Source organism: Cajanus cajan, chromosome 1, assembly GCF_000230855.2.
Source record: "Cajanus cajan strain Asha chromosome 1, NIPB_CcT2T_4, whole genome shotgun sequence".
Classification (NCBI taxonomy): domain Eukaryota; kingdom Viridiplantae; phylum Streptophyta; class Magnoliopsida; order Fabales; family Fabaceae; genus Cajanus; species Cajanus cajan.
Genome location: NC_138517.1, coordinates 37,948,803 through 37,969,609, shown reverse-complemented (window position 1 = coordinate 37,969,609; position 20,807 = coordinate 37,948,803). Strand labels below are relative to the sequence as shown.

The following is a 20,807-nucleotide window of genomic DNA, read 5'->3' as shown; positions in this document are numbered from 1 at the left end:
TTATGGGCAAAGCTTGACAACGTACGGTTTTGGTCCCCTGTGAATTGGGATGTTGTTATTCAACCCAAAGAATTGGGTGGCCTTGGGGTTAGGGAGGCACAAAGAGTGATTGTATCACTTATTGGAAAATTAGTATGGGATCTGCTATCTGCCCCACAGAAGCCTTGAGTTCAAATACTTAGCCATAAATATTTACGTGGGGACTCTATCTTGTGTGCGCAAAAAAGGCATGGTGCTTCTCCAATCTGGTCAAGTATCATTAAGGGCCTTCCTTCCCTCCTTGAGGGATTTAAACCTCAATTAGCTTCTAGTGTATCATCTCTTTGGTGTACTGACTGGTCGAGTATTGGGTTATGGTGCAGGAAAGTTCCTTTTGTTCACATTGTTGACACTAACAAGACGGTAGCAGATTGCTGGGTTAATGGAGAGTGGAATTTCAATGCCTTGTATACAGATCTCCCGACAGAGATGGTACACTTGGCCTAGCAGTTGAGTGTAACTGTTTCCTCCTTGGGGGTGGACTACTTCAAATGGACGGGTGATATATCTGGGTGCTATTCAGTTGCATTTGGGTATCGTTTTCTGCTCCCGGTTTTATCAACTGAAGCGGATGTAGTTTGGAAGAAGCTTTGGAAGCTAATGATTCCAGAGAAGGTTAAGTTCTTTATGTGGCAATGCCTACATTCAGCTCTTCCAACTAATCAGGTACGGGTTAAGAGGAGATTGGCAGAGTCTGGTGCGTGTTTGCGTTGTTCTTGTCCACAAGAAACCATCTTACATGCTCTTCGTGATTGCCCGCATTCGCGAGAGGTTCTGTTATCCAGTGGGTTTGATTCGAGATTGTCTTTTTCTGCAATGGATTGTTATCATTAGTTGAAGGGTATTATTTTGAATAAGGATGCTATCAAACTATCCATCACCTTGTGGTGGATTTGGAGGTTTAGGAATAACATGATTTTTAATGACAAGCGGTGGTCGATTTCGTATGTCCGTCAGAAGGTGGTACTGTCTACTATTGAGAATAGTTTGTACAACGTTAAGAGGCGCTTGTGGTGGATCAGGTCCTATGGATGCCCCCAGAACATCCATGGGTTAAGCTCAACACTAATGGGAGTTGGTTGAGTGGGACTTCCGCTATGGGGATGGGTGGAGTAATTCGAGATTGGACAGGTATGTGGCAGGGAGGATTCTCGTGTGGGATTTTGAATGGTGATGTGCTACGTGCAGAACTTTTGGCCTTAGAGGATGGTCTATTGCTTTGTTGGAAAGGTGGGTTTCGGAAGGTGAGTTGTGAATGTGATTGCTTGGGAGCAGTAAAGATAATCCAAGAACGGTTAACGGATAGGGATCGCCTTCATAAGCTTTATGATATTGTTCGTCGCATTAAGCGGATGTTAGATTGGGATTGGCAGGTCTATGTGAGTCATATCCCCTGAGAGATAATTTAGTGGCCCATACTCTTGCTAATTGTGGTGTTAAGAGCTTGGGTTCCAATGTATTTTGAAGGAGTCCTCCAAACTTTGTCCTGTTAACGTTAAGGAGAGACTCTGTGTCTTGATTATTTTTGTTGTTATTTTTTCTTCATACTTTACCAAAAAATATATGAAAGTGACAAATTTAGTCAATTATGCAAATATCAATGAGTTTAATGTAATATTTTCATTAATAAAAATAACAATAGGTAGATTTATATAATAATATTTGAAAATTTTTTTTAACAAAATTTGAATATAAAAATTAAAAAATATATTTTTTTTAAAAATTACAAGAACTAAAAACATCAATTTAAAACTTAAGAAAAAAAAATTAATTTACCGTAAATTTATGAAATTAATAACATATTTAAAAATTTTAAATTATAAACAATAACAAGCAAAATTCACGCAATACAAGGACAAAAGGGTAATTAAAAAAACTGGATTCGAAAGAAGCTGCAAGTGTGGGGAACTTGGGGGTTATCTTGTTTGTGCAATTGCATTCAGATTAATTTGATTCAGCGATTCACCAACAAAATCGTAGTTGCAGAGATTTGCGAAATCGAAAACTTTTCATCAAATCATCAATGTTCTCTCACACGCATTTTCTCTCTTCGCGCCCTTTCACCTTCAACAAATTTCCAAAGACCGCCACTTCACGCGCTCCGTTCTCCGTTCGTGTCGGAACCGCAACTCCGTCGACGCCGGTTGCCGCCGACACAGTCCCGCCGCCGGTAATGTCGGAACAGCTTGCACCCAATTCGCCGCCACCTTCGCAGTCGCTGGTCGCGGCTGCTCCGCCCATTGCGGTGGCCAAAAATCTAGGGCTCCGGCCCACCCCTGAATTGGGTCTTCTCTCTCACTTGTTTGTTCTCTCCATGGTACTATTGTAATTCATTACCTATTTTCTCACCAAATAAGGATGAAAAATTGTATCTTTGAGCGCTTTTGGTTTCTGGGTAATTAAGTTGGTATTACTACTGAACCTGTGTTTTTCGGGCTTGCAGGCTTTTGGTGCATTTTTCTCTGTAGCTGTGGTTTCTATTCCAACCTTAATCGTAGGTTAAGGTTTATCTCATGTACACGCAAATCTATTGGCAAGTTTAAGGTTTTAAATTCTGCGACTGTAAGAGTATGTTTAAGTAAAGTTTTCTGGAAATTCCTCTAGGGGAGAAAAATACGAAGAAAAAAAATGAAATTAGAGCTAAAATTGAGTTATAAATAAATTAATTGGGAAAAAATCTTTATTGTCATTAATTCTAAACTCTTATTTTTAACTTAAAGATAAACTTATTTTGATTTTTCTTCTTAATTTTATCTCTTAGAAATACTTGTACTTAGGAAGAAATTTATCCAAATATACTCTAATTGTGGTTCTAAATGGGTTTTAAAACCTTTGCAAACTGTACTTTAAAGTGTTTTAACTAATTTAACTGTTAAATTATTTCTTTTAACCCGTGTGTATGTAGTGGTGTGTTGAATTGCTAATGTGCATATAGTTGATATTCGTTTCTTGCACAGGCTTTTGGTAGATTAGGAGCTTCAGCGAATAAATTGTCAAAGGTTGTTTCACAAGAGGTACCTGGAACTTTATTTTCTCTGAAACTTTCTAGCATGGAACTGAACGAATTGACCCAACAATTTGGTAGTCTGAGGTAATATATGTTTTTCTTGCTTTTTGTTTGTTCTTCTATTTGGTTGCTACATGCTGTGGCTTTTGTTTGTTGTTGGTCTATCTTTGATTATGTTATGTCAATGTTTGGCAGGCATAAAATTTCTGGCATTCCCACAGGAATGAAGGATGGGGGCACTTCCAGATCAAGATCCTTTCGTAAGAAGAACTCAGCATCCTAACATTGCCAACATTGCTTAGGTGAGTAAGCTTGTTTCTGGAATTAAGCTTGCTTGGTTTGGCTGAGTGGGAATTACTTTTCTTGATTCATGGTAATTGAACTTGGTACATTAAGATTTACCTCATTCACGTACACTGCACGACTAACTGGGCTAAACCCTATTGGTACCCAATGGAAATTACCGAATAGATGTAAGGCATTTTCAGTCATATGGTTTCTGTTGAAAATTGAAATTACAAGTTGTATATTGAATTATGATCACAAGGAACTGGTTGGGCTTTAAAATTTGAAGCTGATGTTGCAATGAGAATTTCTATCCTGAGGCCTTAAAAAGTTTTCTGCTATATGATATTGTATATTAATCCCAGTTTACTTACAGGTAAGCTACAATGTCTATCATGGTGTACATCTTGAAGCAATAGAATATTGATCCGAATGTCTAATATAATTTTATTCAAGAAGAATTTGAATTTCATGAATTATTTAGAGTTTTGCAAACTTCTTTAGCGCTAGAGCAGCATCTTTTGCTTGATCAGGGACAGGCATATTGCTTAGTAGAGTTACCCTAGAAGATGAAATCAAGGATCTGTTTTGTGAGTTTGAAGGATCAATCTTCCAGATTCTCACTTCCCACACCTGCCAGAGAGAAAACTGTTATGACATGTTTTTCTCATATATTTAAGCCTAGAGAATAACAAAGTTCATATTTAATACTAACAGAGTCCCTTTTTCTTTACTATGACTTTTATGGTTGACTATCTAAGTTTAACCAACAAATATTTACTGACTGAGATAGTAGATTGGTCATTGGTGAAGACCCTTATCAAGCAGAATGAACTAGTTAGTAATGTCACCAATTTATTTAATGGCACACTCAATAACCGAGTAATATGATCCAAACAGGCCAGCATGGCGCCATTGAGTGTTTGATGAAGTTATTTATTGAAATAATTGATTAATGTATAATGACAAAAATGAATTTGTTTATAAGGTGTTTTTATATAATTTTTATTTTATTTTATTAATGAAAATATATTTTGGAGTGTTTATAATTTCAGTTAATTAACTTTAAAACCTTGGTTTTTTTAATTTATGGATCAATTATTTTAATTACATTTCATTAGTTTTAATTATATTTTTTTGCTTCATATTGTGCATTCTACTATTAATTTTGTACTATATTGTAAAATACTTTAAATCAATTTTAATATAAATTAAAAATAACATGTGCTTAATAGATATCATAGTTTCATTATGATAATTAGTGTAACAGTTAAAATAAATCGTGCAATATGAAAAATATTAAAAATAAATAAATTTATCATCTATTATCCTTTTCTAAATATAAGATCAGAATAACTATCTTAAATAATAATGTTTAAAGGATTATTTTTTAACTGGGAGTGTTTTTAGTTGTTTTTTTTTTAATGAGAATGTTATAGGATTTTTTTTTAACCTTTCACATCTTACAATATAAATCAGAATAATTTTTTTAAAACTAATATTTTTTTAGGTCTTCTATAAACGAAAATGTTTATTATTAATTTTTTTCAAAAGGTGTTTTTAAGAATTTTATATACTATCTTGGACGATGTATATAAAACACATCTTATGTGTAACACATGTTAAAATACATTTTATCGAAATAATAAAATAAATATTGTAAATAGTATAATGATTAAAAGTATTATATATATATATATATATATATATATATATATATATATATATATATATATATATATATATATATTAAAATCCTAAACCCTACCTTGCATGAAGGCCTGTCAGGCCGGACTCCTTATTCTAATGCTTGAAAGAAGACCAACTGACCAAGTTAATTAGGCCTAGCTTGGCAAGTTAAGAGGCCAATAAAAATAGGTCTAAAAAGTGTTTGGACCTATTCGTCCAATATATTTTGGGATGATAATAAACATCTCTATTTTTATATAAATAGACTCCTTTTTTAATTTAAAATATATTAAATTCTTAAATTATCCTTAATATTTTTTAGAACTTATAATTTTTAGATTTGCACCTCTCTTATTCTTTCTTTTCCGGACACCTCCCTTTTTCTTTCTTTTCGACTCCTTTCTTGTTTTCTTCTTCGTTACTTTCTTCTCCGACCTCTACCTTCTCTTCTACTCTTTTCAATTTTTGCAATATCTTCTTTTTTTGTTTTGTTCTAGAAAGTGCTTTTTGAAATAGTAAAATTTTTGTTTCGAAAAGTACTTTCCGGAATAATAAAGTTTTTGTTCCAGAAAATACTGTCTATAATAGTAAATTCTTATTCCGGAAAGTATTTTCTAGAAATGTTTTGTTATATAATTCTGGAAAGTACTTTCCAGAATAGTAAAGTTACTGTTCTGGAAAGTTCTTTCCGGAATTACATAAGAAACACACTTCCAAAAAATACTTTCCGGAACAATAACTTTACTATTATAGAAAAGTACTTTCCGGAATGCTAAAATTAACATTTTGAATCTTATTTTCCGGAAGTATGACAAATTTAACTTACGGGTAAAAAAGAAGAAGAAAGAAGAATGATGATGAAAGAAGGGAATGAATAAAAAATAAATTTAAAAATAAAAAATTAGTTAGAAAGATATTTTAGGAATTTTATTTTAAAAAAAGAAATTAAAGGTATATTTATAAAAGATAGGAAGTGTATATATCTTCGGCTTATACTTTTTCTATCCCTTTCTCACATAAAATTATAAAAAGTTTAAAGAGCCCAAAGGCCAGCAGAACCAACAATATGGCCCATGTAGAAGTCGACCTCAGCAGGGTCAACTAGTTTTCACATTTTGACCTATCAAATAGGATTAGACTAACCCGATTTTGACAATTGGATTTAGCTCTTTTTTAATGAGAAATTTTTATAAGAGTACTGATTCTTAGTTTTTTTCATCGTTGGAGTGAAGTGACTTGATTGTCACGTGTAGGACTGAATTCTTATACAAGAACCCATAAAAATTGTGTTCTTGGAACAAAAAAGGAGGAAAATGGGTTCATTGGACAACTTACATCAAGGGAATTAAGAACCCAAAGTTAAGGTTTTTTATTGAAGAAAAAATAAAAAGTTCTCAAATCCTAGTGACACCAAGAGACCCATAAAAAATACATTAAGAACCCAAAACAGGTTCTATCATTAGAGATGCTTTTTATATGTTTTCTATTGATAAAAGAATTCCTATAAAAACTTATTTATCAAATATCACTCTCTCTATATATAAATTAGAATAATTTTATATTTTGTAAATACTCCACTCCCCCTCACATTCATTCTCATTTAAATACTCTCCTCTCATGAATGAAGAGAAGTTTACTTCACACTCCTAATATGAATATGACAATGTATCTTATATTTTATATATCAAAGAAACAATTTTATGAATGAAGAGAGGTTTACTTCACACTCCTAATATGAATATGACAATGTAACTTATATTTTATATATCAAAGAAACAATTTTTTCTATTCATAAATGAACAATTTATTATCAAGCAATCAATAACTAAATATAAAAAAAATATATGTTTTATCTTCCAAATTCAAATATTAATTCTCTTTATCATTTTTATATTTTCTTTGATATATATTTAATCTCTTATCTCTTTGAATATATCATTTTCAAAATAAAAAACAATGTTCAAAATAAAAAATAATCTATCATTTTAATATTTTTTTTATCCTCTTATCTCTTTTAAATATATCATTTGTATATTTATTTCAATGTTGTTATTTTCAAAAAGATTACCATTAAATCTAAAATACAATTTATAGGCTCAAATTATTTATTTATTACAAAACATTTATATAAAACAAATAATTGTTATGTACAATTCACATGCTAAAATGCTAGCTATCAATGAATTCAGATAATTTTTTAACTAATGAAAGAGGTAAAAATCAAATATCTTTCTATGTATAAATTAGAATAACAATCTTGAAAGAATGTTTTTAAGGACTATTATTTTGTGAGAGCATTTTTAGCTTATTTTAATCAACATCGACGATTTTATAGATTTTTTTTAGTTTCTCTTATCTTTCAATTTATCTTTTTTCTTAATAATTTTTTTAAAATTTTATTTTTAAATTAAAATATTTTTTAAGAAAATTTTCAACAATAAAAAATAACCTTGTAAAATAATTTTTTTTTATTATAAATCTAAAATATAATTCATATATTACAAAATATTATTTATCATGAATTTTAATTATAATATAATTTACATATATATTAAAACATTTATTTATTATAAATTATAATTATATAAAATAAATATTTAATATATTAATTATATATGCCAAACTATTGATTACTAATAAAGAATCTATTTAGATACAAGTTAAAAGTATTTTTAGAAATTTTCTTACCGAAAATAAAAAGTATATTTTCTATAGATAAGTTAATAAAAATGCTTATAAACTTGTTCCAAAACAAACTTAAATTCAAATATTTTTTTGAGCAATAAAAAAAGTAATTTTTTTTGGCTAAATTGGCATGGCAAACATAACAAATGTGTCCAACAACCCTCCAGCTAAGAGTTGGTGTGAGATCAATCATTTTGCCGTTCGCTAGAATAAAGGGAAGTTAGGCAATAAAAAATATATTTTATCCTTGAAAGAAGAGAAAAACAAAATGGGTATAGGAGAAGAAGCTATAGATTTTGTTGAGAGACATGGGGAAGAGGGATGTAACATAATTGAACAAAATAAAAAAAATATCAATATTAAAAATAGAAAGGGTGACAAATAAATGAATAAGAGGTAGGTGAATTAAATAAGTAGATTAATAAATGGATTGTGTGTTTTTGGAAAATACTAAATAGGTTAATGATTACTCTCATCCATATAAATCCAAAATTCATTGTATCCATACATTTTCTGTCTTGTTCCAATTGCTTAAGTCACACATTGTTATCATCATCATCTCAGATTCTGCATTCTATCTCATAGTTTATGGCAAATAACTAAATTTTAGTTACATATATATAATCATAAACTTGTATTTAATGCAAATCTTATTAATATACATCTAGCATATTATTGAGACAAAATTTTAATTTTGATTAAAAAATAACATCAATTGTATCTAAGAAAATGACACCAATTGTATCAAAGAAACTGTAAATTGCATGGATAAACATAAGATGAATTAGGACATGAATGAATACCTGAACGGTTTTGCCGGCACTTAAAGGGGTAGCTTCTGCGTGGACCAAGTCACCCATGACTGCAGGTTTCAAATGGTTGATGCTAAGCTGAATTCCAGCAACTCTTTGAAAGCCACAAGCCATGTGTGCTCCTGCGCTTGCCAAAGACTCTGCTATTAATGCTGACACCCCTCCATGAAGCACCTTAAATGGCTGCACCATGCACAATCAATCAAATTATCCATCATTATTTGGTTCTAGACACAAGCATGATTCATAGAACTTGATCTCCACAACACTTTGAAGCCAAAGATTAAAGAAATATTGTTGTTGACCTGGCAGCACTTATGGGTGACAAGGAGATGGCCAGAGACTTTTTGTGGTGACAAATATTCATACTCGAATCCGATTAAATGAAGGGGAGCATCGAAATCAGCAGTTCTCGAAGACGATGATGATGATGGTTGGTCTCCCATGAACGAATTTGATTGAATTAAGGTTGTGTGGTTTCGCCTTTGAGGATGATGTTAATTTTTGTGAGTTGAGGCTTTGTAAATTGGGAAAGTTGTGTGTGTTTATAAATAAAAAAGGATGGAACAATCGTTGGAAGTTGTGGTTGATTTGGAGGGTATTTAAGACTATTAAGATACGATGGTGGTTGTTGATTGATTGGTAAGTTGAGATTTCAACGTTGAAATGTATTTGTATAACATTTTTTTTATGTACATAATTTTTAAAATATTTTTATTTTTTATTTATTATGATAATTGTTCAATTTTTCCTATGTAGAGAATAATTCAATAATTTTATTTTATTAACTTAAATAAAAAATATTATTTTTTATCATTATTTTCTCATCCCAAAATCTTAATATTAAAAAGGTAATGGTAGAAATAAATTTTTGAAATAGTGAATAAAGGGATTAAATTGAGCGTTGCCAAAATAAGCTTGTAGGTTAGACTAAACATTTATGTAGGCCAAGTTTGACTTTTAAAAAAAAAAAGCTTATAAAAAGTGAATACGTTAGGCTTAGGTTATTTATTTTCAACATAGGTCATGCTCATGTCTAATAAAAGCCTAACCTATTATATCCTATTGTCGCCCGTAATCATCACCCTCTTGTTTATTAAGTAGTTGTTTTCACTCCCTTAATAAAAAAATTATAAAATGTATAATTAAATATAAAACAATTTATTATAACAATTTAAAAGAATAAATTATTAGATAAATTATATGTTTGTAATTCTATTTTGGTAATATGTATATATATATATATATATATATATATATATATATATATATATATATATATATATATATATATGGTTATAATTATACTGGTGTAACTTTTACTAAGTATTATACCCCTCAATAACTTTATATTAAATGCGAATTTTGTAAATCCAACCGTTATATTGAAAGTTCATATCACTTTATACGTGTATATCAAATCTTGTTAAAATTGAACAACAACTTGAAGGTAATCAAAGTGTTCATATTTTAGTGTATTTTGAAATGAATATATTATGTCATTTTTTTATTTATTTATAAAAATGAAGTATCAAATCATCTTGGATTAATATAAAATTTTGTATATATGATATAAGAGATATGAACTTTCAATCTAACCGTTGGATTTACAAAATTTACATTTAATATAAAGTTATTGAGCGGTGTAATACTTAGTAAAAGTTAGACCGATGTAATTATAACCCCCCTCATATATATATATGAGGAGGGATTCGTTTACTCTAGGAGTAAGTCTACCTAAACTTACTTCGTTCACTAACTCATGTTTCATATCAAATTTCAATGATTCAATTGCTGAATTTAAAGTTCTTAATGTACCGATCAAGTTTGCAAAATTTTAAAACTTTTTTGAAAACTATTTGATACTTTGTTTCATTAATTCAAATGACAAATAATCATAAAAGTAATTTATATATTGATTTGAATTAATGAAATAAAATATCAAATTCTTTTAAATTTTTTTAACAAATTTGCAGACTTGATCTATGTAATAAAAATATTAAATTCAACGATTGAATAATTGAAATTTAATGTAAAACATGAGATATTGAATGGAGCAAGTCTGGGTAAACTTACCCTTGAAGTAATAAACTGATTGCTCCTCACACACACACACACACACACACACACACACACACACACACACACACACACACACACACACACACACACACACACACACACACACACACACACACACACACACACACACACACACACACACACACACACACACACACACACACACACACACACACACACACACACACACACACACACACACACACACACACACACACACACACACACACACACACACACACACACACACACACACACACACACACACACACACACACACACACACACACACACACACACACACACACACACACACACACACACACACACACACACACACACACACACACACACACACACACACACACACACACACACACACACACACACACACACACACACACACACACACACACACACACACACACACACACACACACACACACACACACACACACACACACACACACACACACACACACACACACACACACACACACACACACACACACACACACACACACACACACACACACACACACACACACACACACACACACACACACACACACACACACACACACACACACACACACACACACACACACACACACACACACACACACACACACACACACACACACACACACACACACACACACACACACACACACACACACACACACACACACACACACACACACACACACACACACACACACACACAAGAATGAATCTACTTATTCCAATAGTAAGCCATACACACACACAAGAATGAATCTACTTATTCCAATAGTAAGCCATGGTAGAGTTACTTTACTCACTAACTCATGATCTATATTGAATTTCAATGATCTAACTGTTGAAACTCAATGTAGGCCACATATTTTACTCTTAGAGTAAGTGAATTCTTATCTATATATAATATATAAGTACTCAATTTTACGAGAAATTATTTTTTTGTTAATAATATTAGCATTGCATTTATTAATTTAATAATATATTACATTTACAAGTTTGACTTTTAATTAAATATAAAACAATTTATTATAACAACTTAAAAACATAAATTATTAGATAAATTATATGTGTGTAATTCTATTTTGGTAATAAATTATATATATATATATATATATATATATATATATATGAGGAGAGATTTGTTTACTCTAGAAGTAAGTCTACCTAAACTTACTCCGTTCAATAATTTATGTTTTACATCAAATTTCAACGATCCAACCATTGAATTTAAAGTACTTAATGTATAGATCAAGTCTTCAAATTTTTAAAAAATTTGAAAACCATTTGATACTTCATTTCATTAATTCAAATTGACAGATAATCATAAAATCATTTTATACATTGATTTGAATTAATGAAACAAAATATCAAATGGTCTTCAAATTTTTTTAAAAACTTGCAAATTTGATCTATGCATTAAGAACTTTAATTTTAACGGTTGAATCGATGAAATTTGATGTAGAACATGAGTTATTGAATGGAGTAAGTCTAGGTAGACTTACTCTTGTGTGTGTGTGTATATATATATATATACATATATATATATACATATATATATATACATATATATATATATATAGAGTTAATCACCTATAAACTGCCATTGTAAAGTTTTTTTACACTGGCAACCAATTATATCTCTTAATTATGTCATGTCACTGTAAACACATTTACTTTTAACAGTGACATGACACAATTAAGAGATATAATTGGTTGTTAGTGTAAAAAAACTTTACACTGACAATGTATAGGTGATTAACTCATATATATATACACACACACAAGAGTAAGTCTACCTAGACTTACTCCGTTCAATAATTCATGTTTTACATCCATCAAATTTCAATGATCCAACCATTGAATTTAAAGTGCTTAATACATAGATTAAGTTTGTAATTTTTTAAAAAAATTTAAAAACTATTTGATACTTCGTTTCATTAATTTAAAAGATAGATAATCATAAAAATAATTTATATGTTGGTTTGAATTAATAAAATGAAGTATCAAATTCTTTTCAATTCTTTTTAAAATAAATTGCAGAGTTGATCTATACATTAAGAACTTTAAATTCAACGGTTGAATTATTAAAATTTGATGTAGAACATGAGATATTGAATAAAGTAAGTCTAGGTAGACTTACCCCTAGAGTAAACAGATCTCTTCTCATATATATATATATGAAATTTCCAACAAACATATCGAAAGCCAGCTTTCTCATTCTAATGTCAAACAACGTATTAAGAGTCTTCATGATCGTTTCCAAAATATCATATGTTCTGATCTTCCTAATGCTTTTTTGGGAAAGAAAAAGGCACATTGTTAATCTTCCCTATGAAAAGGACTTTACTGATCGACAAATCCCGACTAAAGCTCGGCCTATCCAGATGAGTCATGAACTTGTCACTCACTGCCAAAAAGAAATCAAAGATTTCCTATCCAAAGGATTGATTAGCAAAAGCAAGAGTCCTTAGTCTTGCGCAACTTTCTATGTCAATAAAGCTTCTGAAATCGAGCCCGGTGCTCCACGGTTGGTAATCAACTACAAACCTCTTAATCAAGCCCTTCAATGGATTAGATATCCTATTCCTAATAAGAAGGATCTTCTTGCCCGACTCCATTCGGCAAAAATCTTTTCCAAATTTGACATGAAATTTGGATTTTGGCAGATCCAAATCAATCCTAGTGATCGCTATAAGACAACTTTCACTGTACTGTTTGGGCAATACGAGTGAAACATAATGCCTTTCGGTCTTAAAAACGCTCCTTCAGAATTTCAGAATATCATGAATGATATTTTCAATCCTTATTCCAATTTCTGCATTGTCTATATAGATGATGTTCTTGTCTTTTCAAACTCCATTGATCAGCATTTCAAACATCTTGAAATATTTTTCAAAGTCATTAAACGTAATGGTCTTGCCATCTCCAAAACCAAAATCTATCTCTTTCAGACAAAAATCAAATTCCTTGGTCATACAATCTTTCAAGGTGCTATCCGGCCTATTTGTCGAGTCATTGAATTTACTGATAAATTCCCCAATCAAATTCTTGACAAAACGCAACTCCAAAGATTTTTAGGTTGCTTAAATTATGTTGCTGATTTCTTTCCTCAACTTAGCAATATTACTAAACCCCTTCATGAAAGGCTTAAAAAATCTCCATCTCCGTGGACTGATGTTCACACTAATATTGTCAGACAAATCAAACACCAGGTTAAAGTTTTACCCTGCTTATACTTACCAAATCCCAGTCTCCTTAAGATTGTTGAAACCGATGCCTCTAACATTGGTTATGGTGGTGTTCTCAAGCAACACATGCATAATGTTGAAAACTGCATTGCTTTTACGTCAAAGCATTGAAACAGGGCACAACAAAATTATTCTACCATTAAAAAGGAAGTTTTAGCCATTGTTGTATGCATTTCAAAATTTCAATCTGATTTATTAAATAATTTTTTTTTGGTTAGGGTTGATTGTAAATCTGCCAAAGAAATTTTACAAAAAGATGTTAAAAATTTAGCATCAAAACAAATTTTTGCCAGATGGCAAGCTATCTTAAGTGTATTTGATTCTGAAATTGAATATATCAAAGGCACCTCAAACACTTTACCTGACTATCTTACCCGTGAATTTCTTCAGGGACAAAGATAATGAGATGACGCCGAAATTACGGCTCAGAACAGGCTCTTCCAGAGGAAGAGGGAAAGGAATCACCCTAGGTCGATCCTCCCGCTCAGGAAGATCAGTATCCTCAACTTAGGATGCTCAATCATTCAAAGCCTCCTCGGAGACTATTTGACATGAAATATGGATTTTGGCAGATCCAAATCAATCCTAGTGATCGCTATAAGACAACTTTCACTGTACCGTTTGGGAAATACAAGTGGAACGTAATGCCTTTCGGTCTTAAAAACGCTCCTTCAGAATTTCAGAATATCATGAATGATATTTTCAATCCTTATTCCAATTTCTGCATTGTCTATATAGATGATGTTCTTGTCTTTTCAAACTCCATTGATCAGCATTTCAAACATCTTGAAATATTTGAAGTCATTAAACGTAATGGTCTTGCCATCTCCAAAACCAAAATCTGTCTCTTTCAGACAAAAATCAAATTCCTTGGTCATACAATCTTTCAAGGTACTATCCGGCCTATTTGTCGAGTCATTGAATTTGCTAATAAATTCCCCAATCAAATTCTTGACAAAATGCAACTCTAAAGATTTTTAGGTTGCTTAAATTATGGTGCTGATTTCTTTCCTCAACTCAACAATATTACTAAACCCCTTCATGAAATATATATATATATATATATATATATATATATATATATATATATATATATATATATATAAAAGAATATATCTACTTATTCTAAAAGTATGCCATGGTAGAGTTACTTCACTCACTAACTGATGATCTACATTGAATTTCAATGATCCAACTGTTGAAACTCAATGTAGGCCATGCGTTATTGAGTAGAGTAACTCAACGTATACTTACTCCTGGAGTAAGTGGATTCCTTATCTATATATAATATAAAAGTACTAAATTTTACAGCAAATTGTATTTTTTTTAATAATAATTTTTTAATATAAATAGATCCAGTTTTAAAATTGTATGTTTAATCATTAATGTCCTTATATTAACATTGCATTTATTAAATTTAATAATATATTATATAATAAATATAATATTTGATAAGCTTAAAACAATTTTGATGTTTATTACAATTGTGTAATTTTGATCCTTAAATTTTAGTTGAGTGATTTTCACCCTGCAAATATTATAATCATATGGTTAAGAAACTTTATTATTTTTTTTATTGACATGACATGAAAAGTGACAAATGATATAAAGTCTAGTGTATAAGGTGATGACAACACATGTAAAAATAAGAGAAAAATTATCAAAATATTTAAAAATTAGGTTAGATCCTCAAACATTTATCTTCAAGAACACATAGATCTTAGAACTTAGTGGTGTAAAACTTAAATCATCACAATATCTTTAATTTAGGCAATTTATCGAAGATTATTTATGATTTTTAATTATATATATAAATAAAAGATTTTATTTTGTTGCAAATAATCGATCAAAATGAAAAATAATATAACTTGAATTTTTAATTGATTATTCAGACAAAGAACTTTTACTTCTTTAAAATTGTTTTTAAGATTAAAAAAATTAACTTATAAGCTACTATATAGTTTTCTTTTCTTCAAAGTTTTACCTAGGTCTTTATAGTTAACTAATATTGTAATTAAATCTAGGCATCACTTTCATGGTGGGGACAAACCACATGACCTTGTCTAGTCACACATAACATGTAACTAGAGATGATTATCTTGAGTACAAGTTAACTAACTTGACTACCGTTAATCAAGGCTAGCTTGTACCATAAGCTAATCAAGCTCTATATATTCTTTTCTTCTTCATATACACACCACTTTTGAGCAATTTATGAGAAATAACATTGAGTTTTCTTTTCCAAAAGTCTAGTTATCTTAGAAAAATTCTCTTCTTATGAACTTTTATCATGAAATTCCTCTTCGTGGCAAGTTCTTCACCATTTTTGTTTATCTTCTTTAGAAGTACAACACCCCATTCTCTATCTCCTCCACCATTTTCGAGTTACTTTGAAGGAATCAAGTCCATGGAAGAAGATTAGGGACACCTTAAAGCTAGCTGAAGAGATACATCCATCATCTCCAAACTAGACTAATCATCCCTCTCATTCTGGTGAGTCCTAATTCTTACACAAAAGGCAACAAAAAATTATGAATTTAATTTCATATTATTTTGTAGTTTCTTGTAAAGTTATTTTCATCATGTTTGTAGACCTTTTGGATTATAACCTCAATTAAATTCCATAATTTTTATTTATGTGAATTTAATGTCAGAAGTTTCATGTCATGAACCAATCAAAAATAATTCAAAATTATGACACAAAATTGAAAATGATGGTTATTTTAAAAGGATCAAATTGATCTAAGCATAAGAGATAAAGAACCTAAATGGATATTTTATAAATAAATTGTAACGCCATATTTTTCATAATTATGCATATTTATGATATATGTAATTATGTGTACTGTTTTATGATGTTTTATGTTGTTTTGCTTGTTATATTGGGTGTGGGTTAGTGTTAAGATAGATAACTCTAGACTTAAGTTATATATGATATAAATTAAGTGTGTGAGAGTTGACTCGGGGAAGACTGAGGTATATAAGGGAGGGAGAGTTTGAAAAATGAACTTTTAAAGTTTCAAAATTCAGATTTTCTAATGAGAAGTTATATTAGGGCTTTAAAACTCAGGTTTTCTTTTCAAGCTTTTGATAATGTTTGAGACTATGAGTCTTCCTCAATTCTTGAGATTGGAGAATCTTGAAGCTAAAGAAAGATTGTGGAGTTGAGATATTGAGGATCAAGGTCGTAGGAGCTATAGTTAAGAGTCGCAAATTCGAGATTTTCTCTTCCACCTCAATTCTTCTTGTTTAAGAGCTTAATTGTGGAAAAAAAAGCTTGATTGTGGTTTATGTATATTGCATAAATATAGATGTTATTTCTTTTTAGTTGAATTGATGGTTTGCATGTGTTTGGCTTTTGGGAATAAATTTTGAGATGTTGATTTTGAGCCCAAACCCTATGTCATGCACTATTTGTCGCTAGATACGATGAATACATAATGTTTAGAATGTGACACCCTTCTACTCTAAAGTATTTGATATGAAAATGCATTTCTTTAGAAGATATTAAATAAAACAAATTTTCTTTGCTAATATTGTAATTAAAGGACTCACATATCTTACTATTTTTGTAAATAAAACTTTGTTATTAAGCAAATGAAATAAAAAAAGGCAGAAGTCCTTAACATAGGCACACATTGGCCGTTAAAAAACCTAAGAGAAAAACTAACCTAATAAAAAAACTCAAAGTTTTAGACATAAGTTTAAACATAAAATCCTTTAGCCTCGATGTCACACTATCAAAGCAAGACCCATGATATAAAGTTGAAGTCTTAAGCTTTGTCTCCCTTGTGCTTAACCTTATATACTTGATTAACTCTTAAATAGTGTTCCTAATAAAGATATTGTACTTTCAGGTTGGATGAATTCAATAAAAGATGCCCATTGGGATTCTAACCTTCCTCTCACACATGTATAATCACATATAAGATATATGGATAATATACTAACACATTACACAATTGCAATTCATATAAATACAAGTCATTCAAACCCTTAATATTCATTATACTTCATTCAACGCATCAAACTCAACATTATCCTCATCATCATTCGAAGATTCATGCAACTCATGCTCATAACTCTATATATGTATGTGGTATCCATCTCTAACATCGCTAAAAGCATCAGTGATTTGAGAGTCGTGATTTTTGTGAAAATATGATGGCAACTCTATATATGCATGTGGTATCCATCTCTAACATCACTAAAAGCATCGGTGATTTGAGAGTCGTGATTTTTGTGAAAATATGATGGCAACTCGTAGTACATTTTGATCTAGTTCGCCAAATAGAGTTGCTCCAAGTTTCTTGATCTTTCTTTGAGCTTCTCTTTTGTTAAGATTGATTAAAGAACACCTTGAGAAGGTGATGAACCTCTGGACTTTGAAACACTCAAGCCAAGGACTCAAGTGATTGCTCACAAAGATGCATGAACCTAGAATAGGAATTTTCAGAATTCCTATAAGATCTAAGTGAGCCTAAGCTAAGAGAGAATTTGCAAAAATGCAGAATGTGTAACACCTCGAATTTTTCTACTAATACAATGAATAATTATTATTTATTTTGTATTTATGAAGATTATTTTTTTATAATTATTTTGATTAATTAAATGGGTTTGATTGAAGTTTTAAAGGTTATTAATAATAATCATTTATGAAAATTATTTTGTATAATATTATTAATTATGATATTTTGTTATAATTATTATTTAAAGAAAATCATGTTTTAAATTGTTTTGATATTTTATTTTAATTTGATATATATATATATGTTAATTAATTATTTATTAATTAACAGTCCTAGATTTTTGCAGCTCTGGAACGGGCCGTTCCACTTTGGGAACGGGCCGTTCCGGATGTGATTTTAAAAGAACAAAGTTTGACTTAGAACGGGCCGTTCTACATTAAAACGGGCCGTTCCGGAAACCCCAGAATGGGCCGTTCTGCTTTTGGAACGGGCCGTTCTGGGAGAGGCTTTTGTACGTATTCCGTGTGCCCAGAACGGGCCGTTCCAGATTCGGAACGGGCCGTTCTGGCCGCGACCTGATGCCTATAAATAAAGCGTTTTGCACTCTCTAAAACTCATTTTTTTTCATTTTCTAATCTTCCTCCTCCTTTCTCTCTGAAGACGAAGGGGAACCTAGAGGGGGCGACCAACAAGATTCGGCTCCTGCTTATCGAGGTAAGGGGGGGAGTGAGAAACCTCGCTCTGGGTGTGGGATTGTATGCTGGGTAGTGGGATTGGCCCCCAATCCTGTGTTTGTTGCATTTTTTGTATGCTTATGTATGAGGAGTTTTTCCCAATTGTATCTGTTTTGCCTATTGTTTTCTTATATGTAATTAATCGTATGAATTGAGATTTCTATGGGTTCCTATGGGAAACCCTAAGGGAATGCATTGATAATTGTAAGAGGCAAATTTTAAATGTTTTCTGTTTTACCTTCTGAGTTTTCTGTTGTGTTTCTTGATATTTGCTGAGTGTAAATATGTATATAATCTTGAAAATAAACAAGTTTTGATATGAATTAGAGTGCTCTGTGGGTTCCTGTGGGAACCCTATGAGAAACAAACAAAATATGAATATTTTCTGTTTTGCTTTCTGATTGTTCTGATGTATTCCTTGTTGAATGAGATGTATAAATATGTGTTTATTTTTGAAAATAGATCAATTTTGATATGATTTTGAGTGCTCTGTAGACACTATGTGAATATGATGAGATGATGTGAAAAATGATGATTATGTGAATATGATGAGATGATGTGAAAAGTGATGACTATGTGAATATGATGAGATGATGTGAAAAGTGATAATGATACATGATAATGTGATATGGGAATGAGAAATGATAATGAGATATGAGAATGCATAGAGTCTTGAATGACATGCATCATTTGCATAAGTGTTTTAAGGGTACGATATGGAATACACCGCCAGAGAAGGCCCCCTAGTGTAAAAGCTTTGGGGATTAGTCCTTAGGGATAGCTCGGTTTGGAAGTCCCAGTCTCGCCCATTGTGTGCATGGGATGTATCTTGCGCGACTTAGCTATCCCGACGAGACTCTGGTAGTATATCCTTCTAGTGAGAGTGCGCAGAGGGTGTGACCCGGCATGTACTCCTAGACTACTCTTCGTGTATTGCTAGCGGCAATATGCCATGTGATGTTTTACTGGCGCCACATGCATGATAATATGTAGTCCGTGTCCATGCATATGAATTCTTAATGTTATATGATAAAGTGATGGTTTATGTCTTGGATGAGTGTGATGTTATTATTAATTTATCTATGTTATACTTATTTTGTTTGTGTTTGGCTATTCGGCGTATATTTCTACACTGTGAGCCAGAGTGAGATGTTTCTCACTCCCTTTTCTCGTGTTGTTCTGTTTTGACTGTTATACAGGTGATCATCAGCGTGAGGCTGAGGATGTTGGTGATGAAGCTTAGGCTTCTATGTTGGGTTTTGCTCTGATAGGACATGTGACATCGGGACATAGATAGAATTAGTTTAAAGATGTTCTTATTAAATTATTTTAGAAAATTCAGTTTTATTTCTTTGTAATTTTACCAGCATGTTATTTGGATTAAGTTTATGAATGTGAACTCTTTACCCTTACGTGGCTAGAAATTTGATTTTTAATGATGAATTTTTTTTTATTTTTTTATAATTACTGTATATGTATGTTGGGGTAGAGGGTGTCACAGAATGCTCTATATACACAACTCAAAGTCATTATAAAGAGTCGAGGGAAGCTTAATTTATAGGCAAGAAAGGCTAGAAATTGGCGCTACCCACCAAGCTACACCATAGGTGCCAAAAATTTGAAATTCAAATGAAATTTGAATTTCAAATTCTTTAGTAGCCACATGCTAGCCCATGTGCAAGTTCAATTTCATTTAGGTTGCATTTAGAATTATTTTTGTGGTTATTTGTGGAGGA

General features: G+C 31.1%; 2 protein-coding genes across 3 annotated transcripts; one reads left to right on the top strand and one right to left on the bottom strand.

Annotated features, from left to right (window-relative positions):
* Positions 1 to 1,896: 1,896 nt before the first annotated feature.
* LOC109808233 (uncharacterized) lies at positions 1,897 to 9,228 on the top strand. 2 transcript variants are annotated; one of them, XM_083060113.1, is made up of 5 exons: positions 1,897 to 2,356; positions 2,483 to 2,533; positions 2,997 to 3,130; positions 3,242 to 3,348; positions 3,708 to 9,228. In XM_083060113.1, exons 1-4 carry the CDS (start codon positions 2,063 to 2,065, stop codon positions 3,327 to 3,329), a joined length of 567 nt encoding a protein of 188 aa, XP_082916239.1. In that variant the 5' UTR covers positions 1,897 to 2,062; the 3' UTR covers positions 3,330 to 3,348; positions 3,708 to 9,228. The 2 variants fall into 2 exon arrangements, with proteins under 2 accessions (XP_082916239.1, XP_020226723.1); XM_020371134.3 differs by having other exon boundaries at positions 1,898 to 2,356; positions 3,242 to 9,228.
* LOC109807485 (1,4-dihydroxy-2-naphthoyl-CoA thioesterase 1) lies at positions 3,739 to 8,963 on the bottom strand. The gene is made up of 3 exons (XM_020370014.3): positions 8,823 to 8,963; positions 8,509 to 8,700; positions 3,739 to 3,964 (listed from the first exon to the last, which is right to left on the bottom strand). The coding sequence occupies exons 1-3, from the start codon at positions 8,961 to 8,963 to the stop codon at positions 3,812 to 3,814; spliced, it is 486 nt and encodes a 161-aa protein (XP_020225603.1). The 3' UTR covers positions 3,739 to 3,811.
* Positions 9,229 to 20,807: the final 11,579 nt, after the last annotated feature.

Excerpts from the sequence above, each read along its gene's own strand:
- LOC109808233 (XM_083060113.1), top strand. The coding sequence starts at position 2,063 with ATGTTCTCTCACACGCATTTTCTCTCTTCGCGCCCTTTCACCTTCAAC. Across the intron at positions 2,357-2,482 it reads ACTTGTTTGTTCTCTCCATG|GCTTTTGGTGCATTTTTCTC; the intron begins GTACTATTGTAA and ends TCGGGCTTGCAG. Across the intron at positions 3,131-3,241 it reads CAACAATTTGGTAGTCTGAG|GCATAAAATTTCTGGCATTC; the intron begins GTAATATATGTT and ends AATGTTTGGCAG.
- LOC109807485 (XM_020370014.3), bottom strand. The coding sequence starts at position 8,963 with ATGGGAGACCAACCATCATCATCATCGTCTTCGAGAACTGCTGATTTC. Across the intron at positions 8,701-8,822 it reads TCACCCATAAGTGCTGCCAG|CCATTTAAGGTGCTTCATGG; the intron begins GTCAACAACAAT and ends TGCATGGTGCAG. Across the intron at positions 3,965-8,508 it reads GTGCCGGCAAAACCGTTCAG|GTGTGGGAAGTGAGAATCTG; the intron begins GTATTCATTCAT and ends TCTCTCTGGCAG.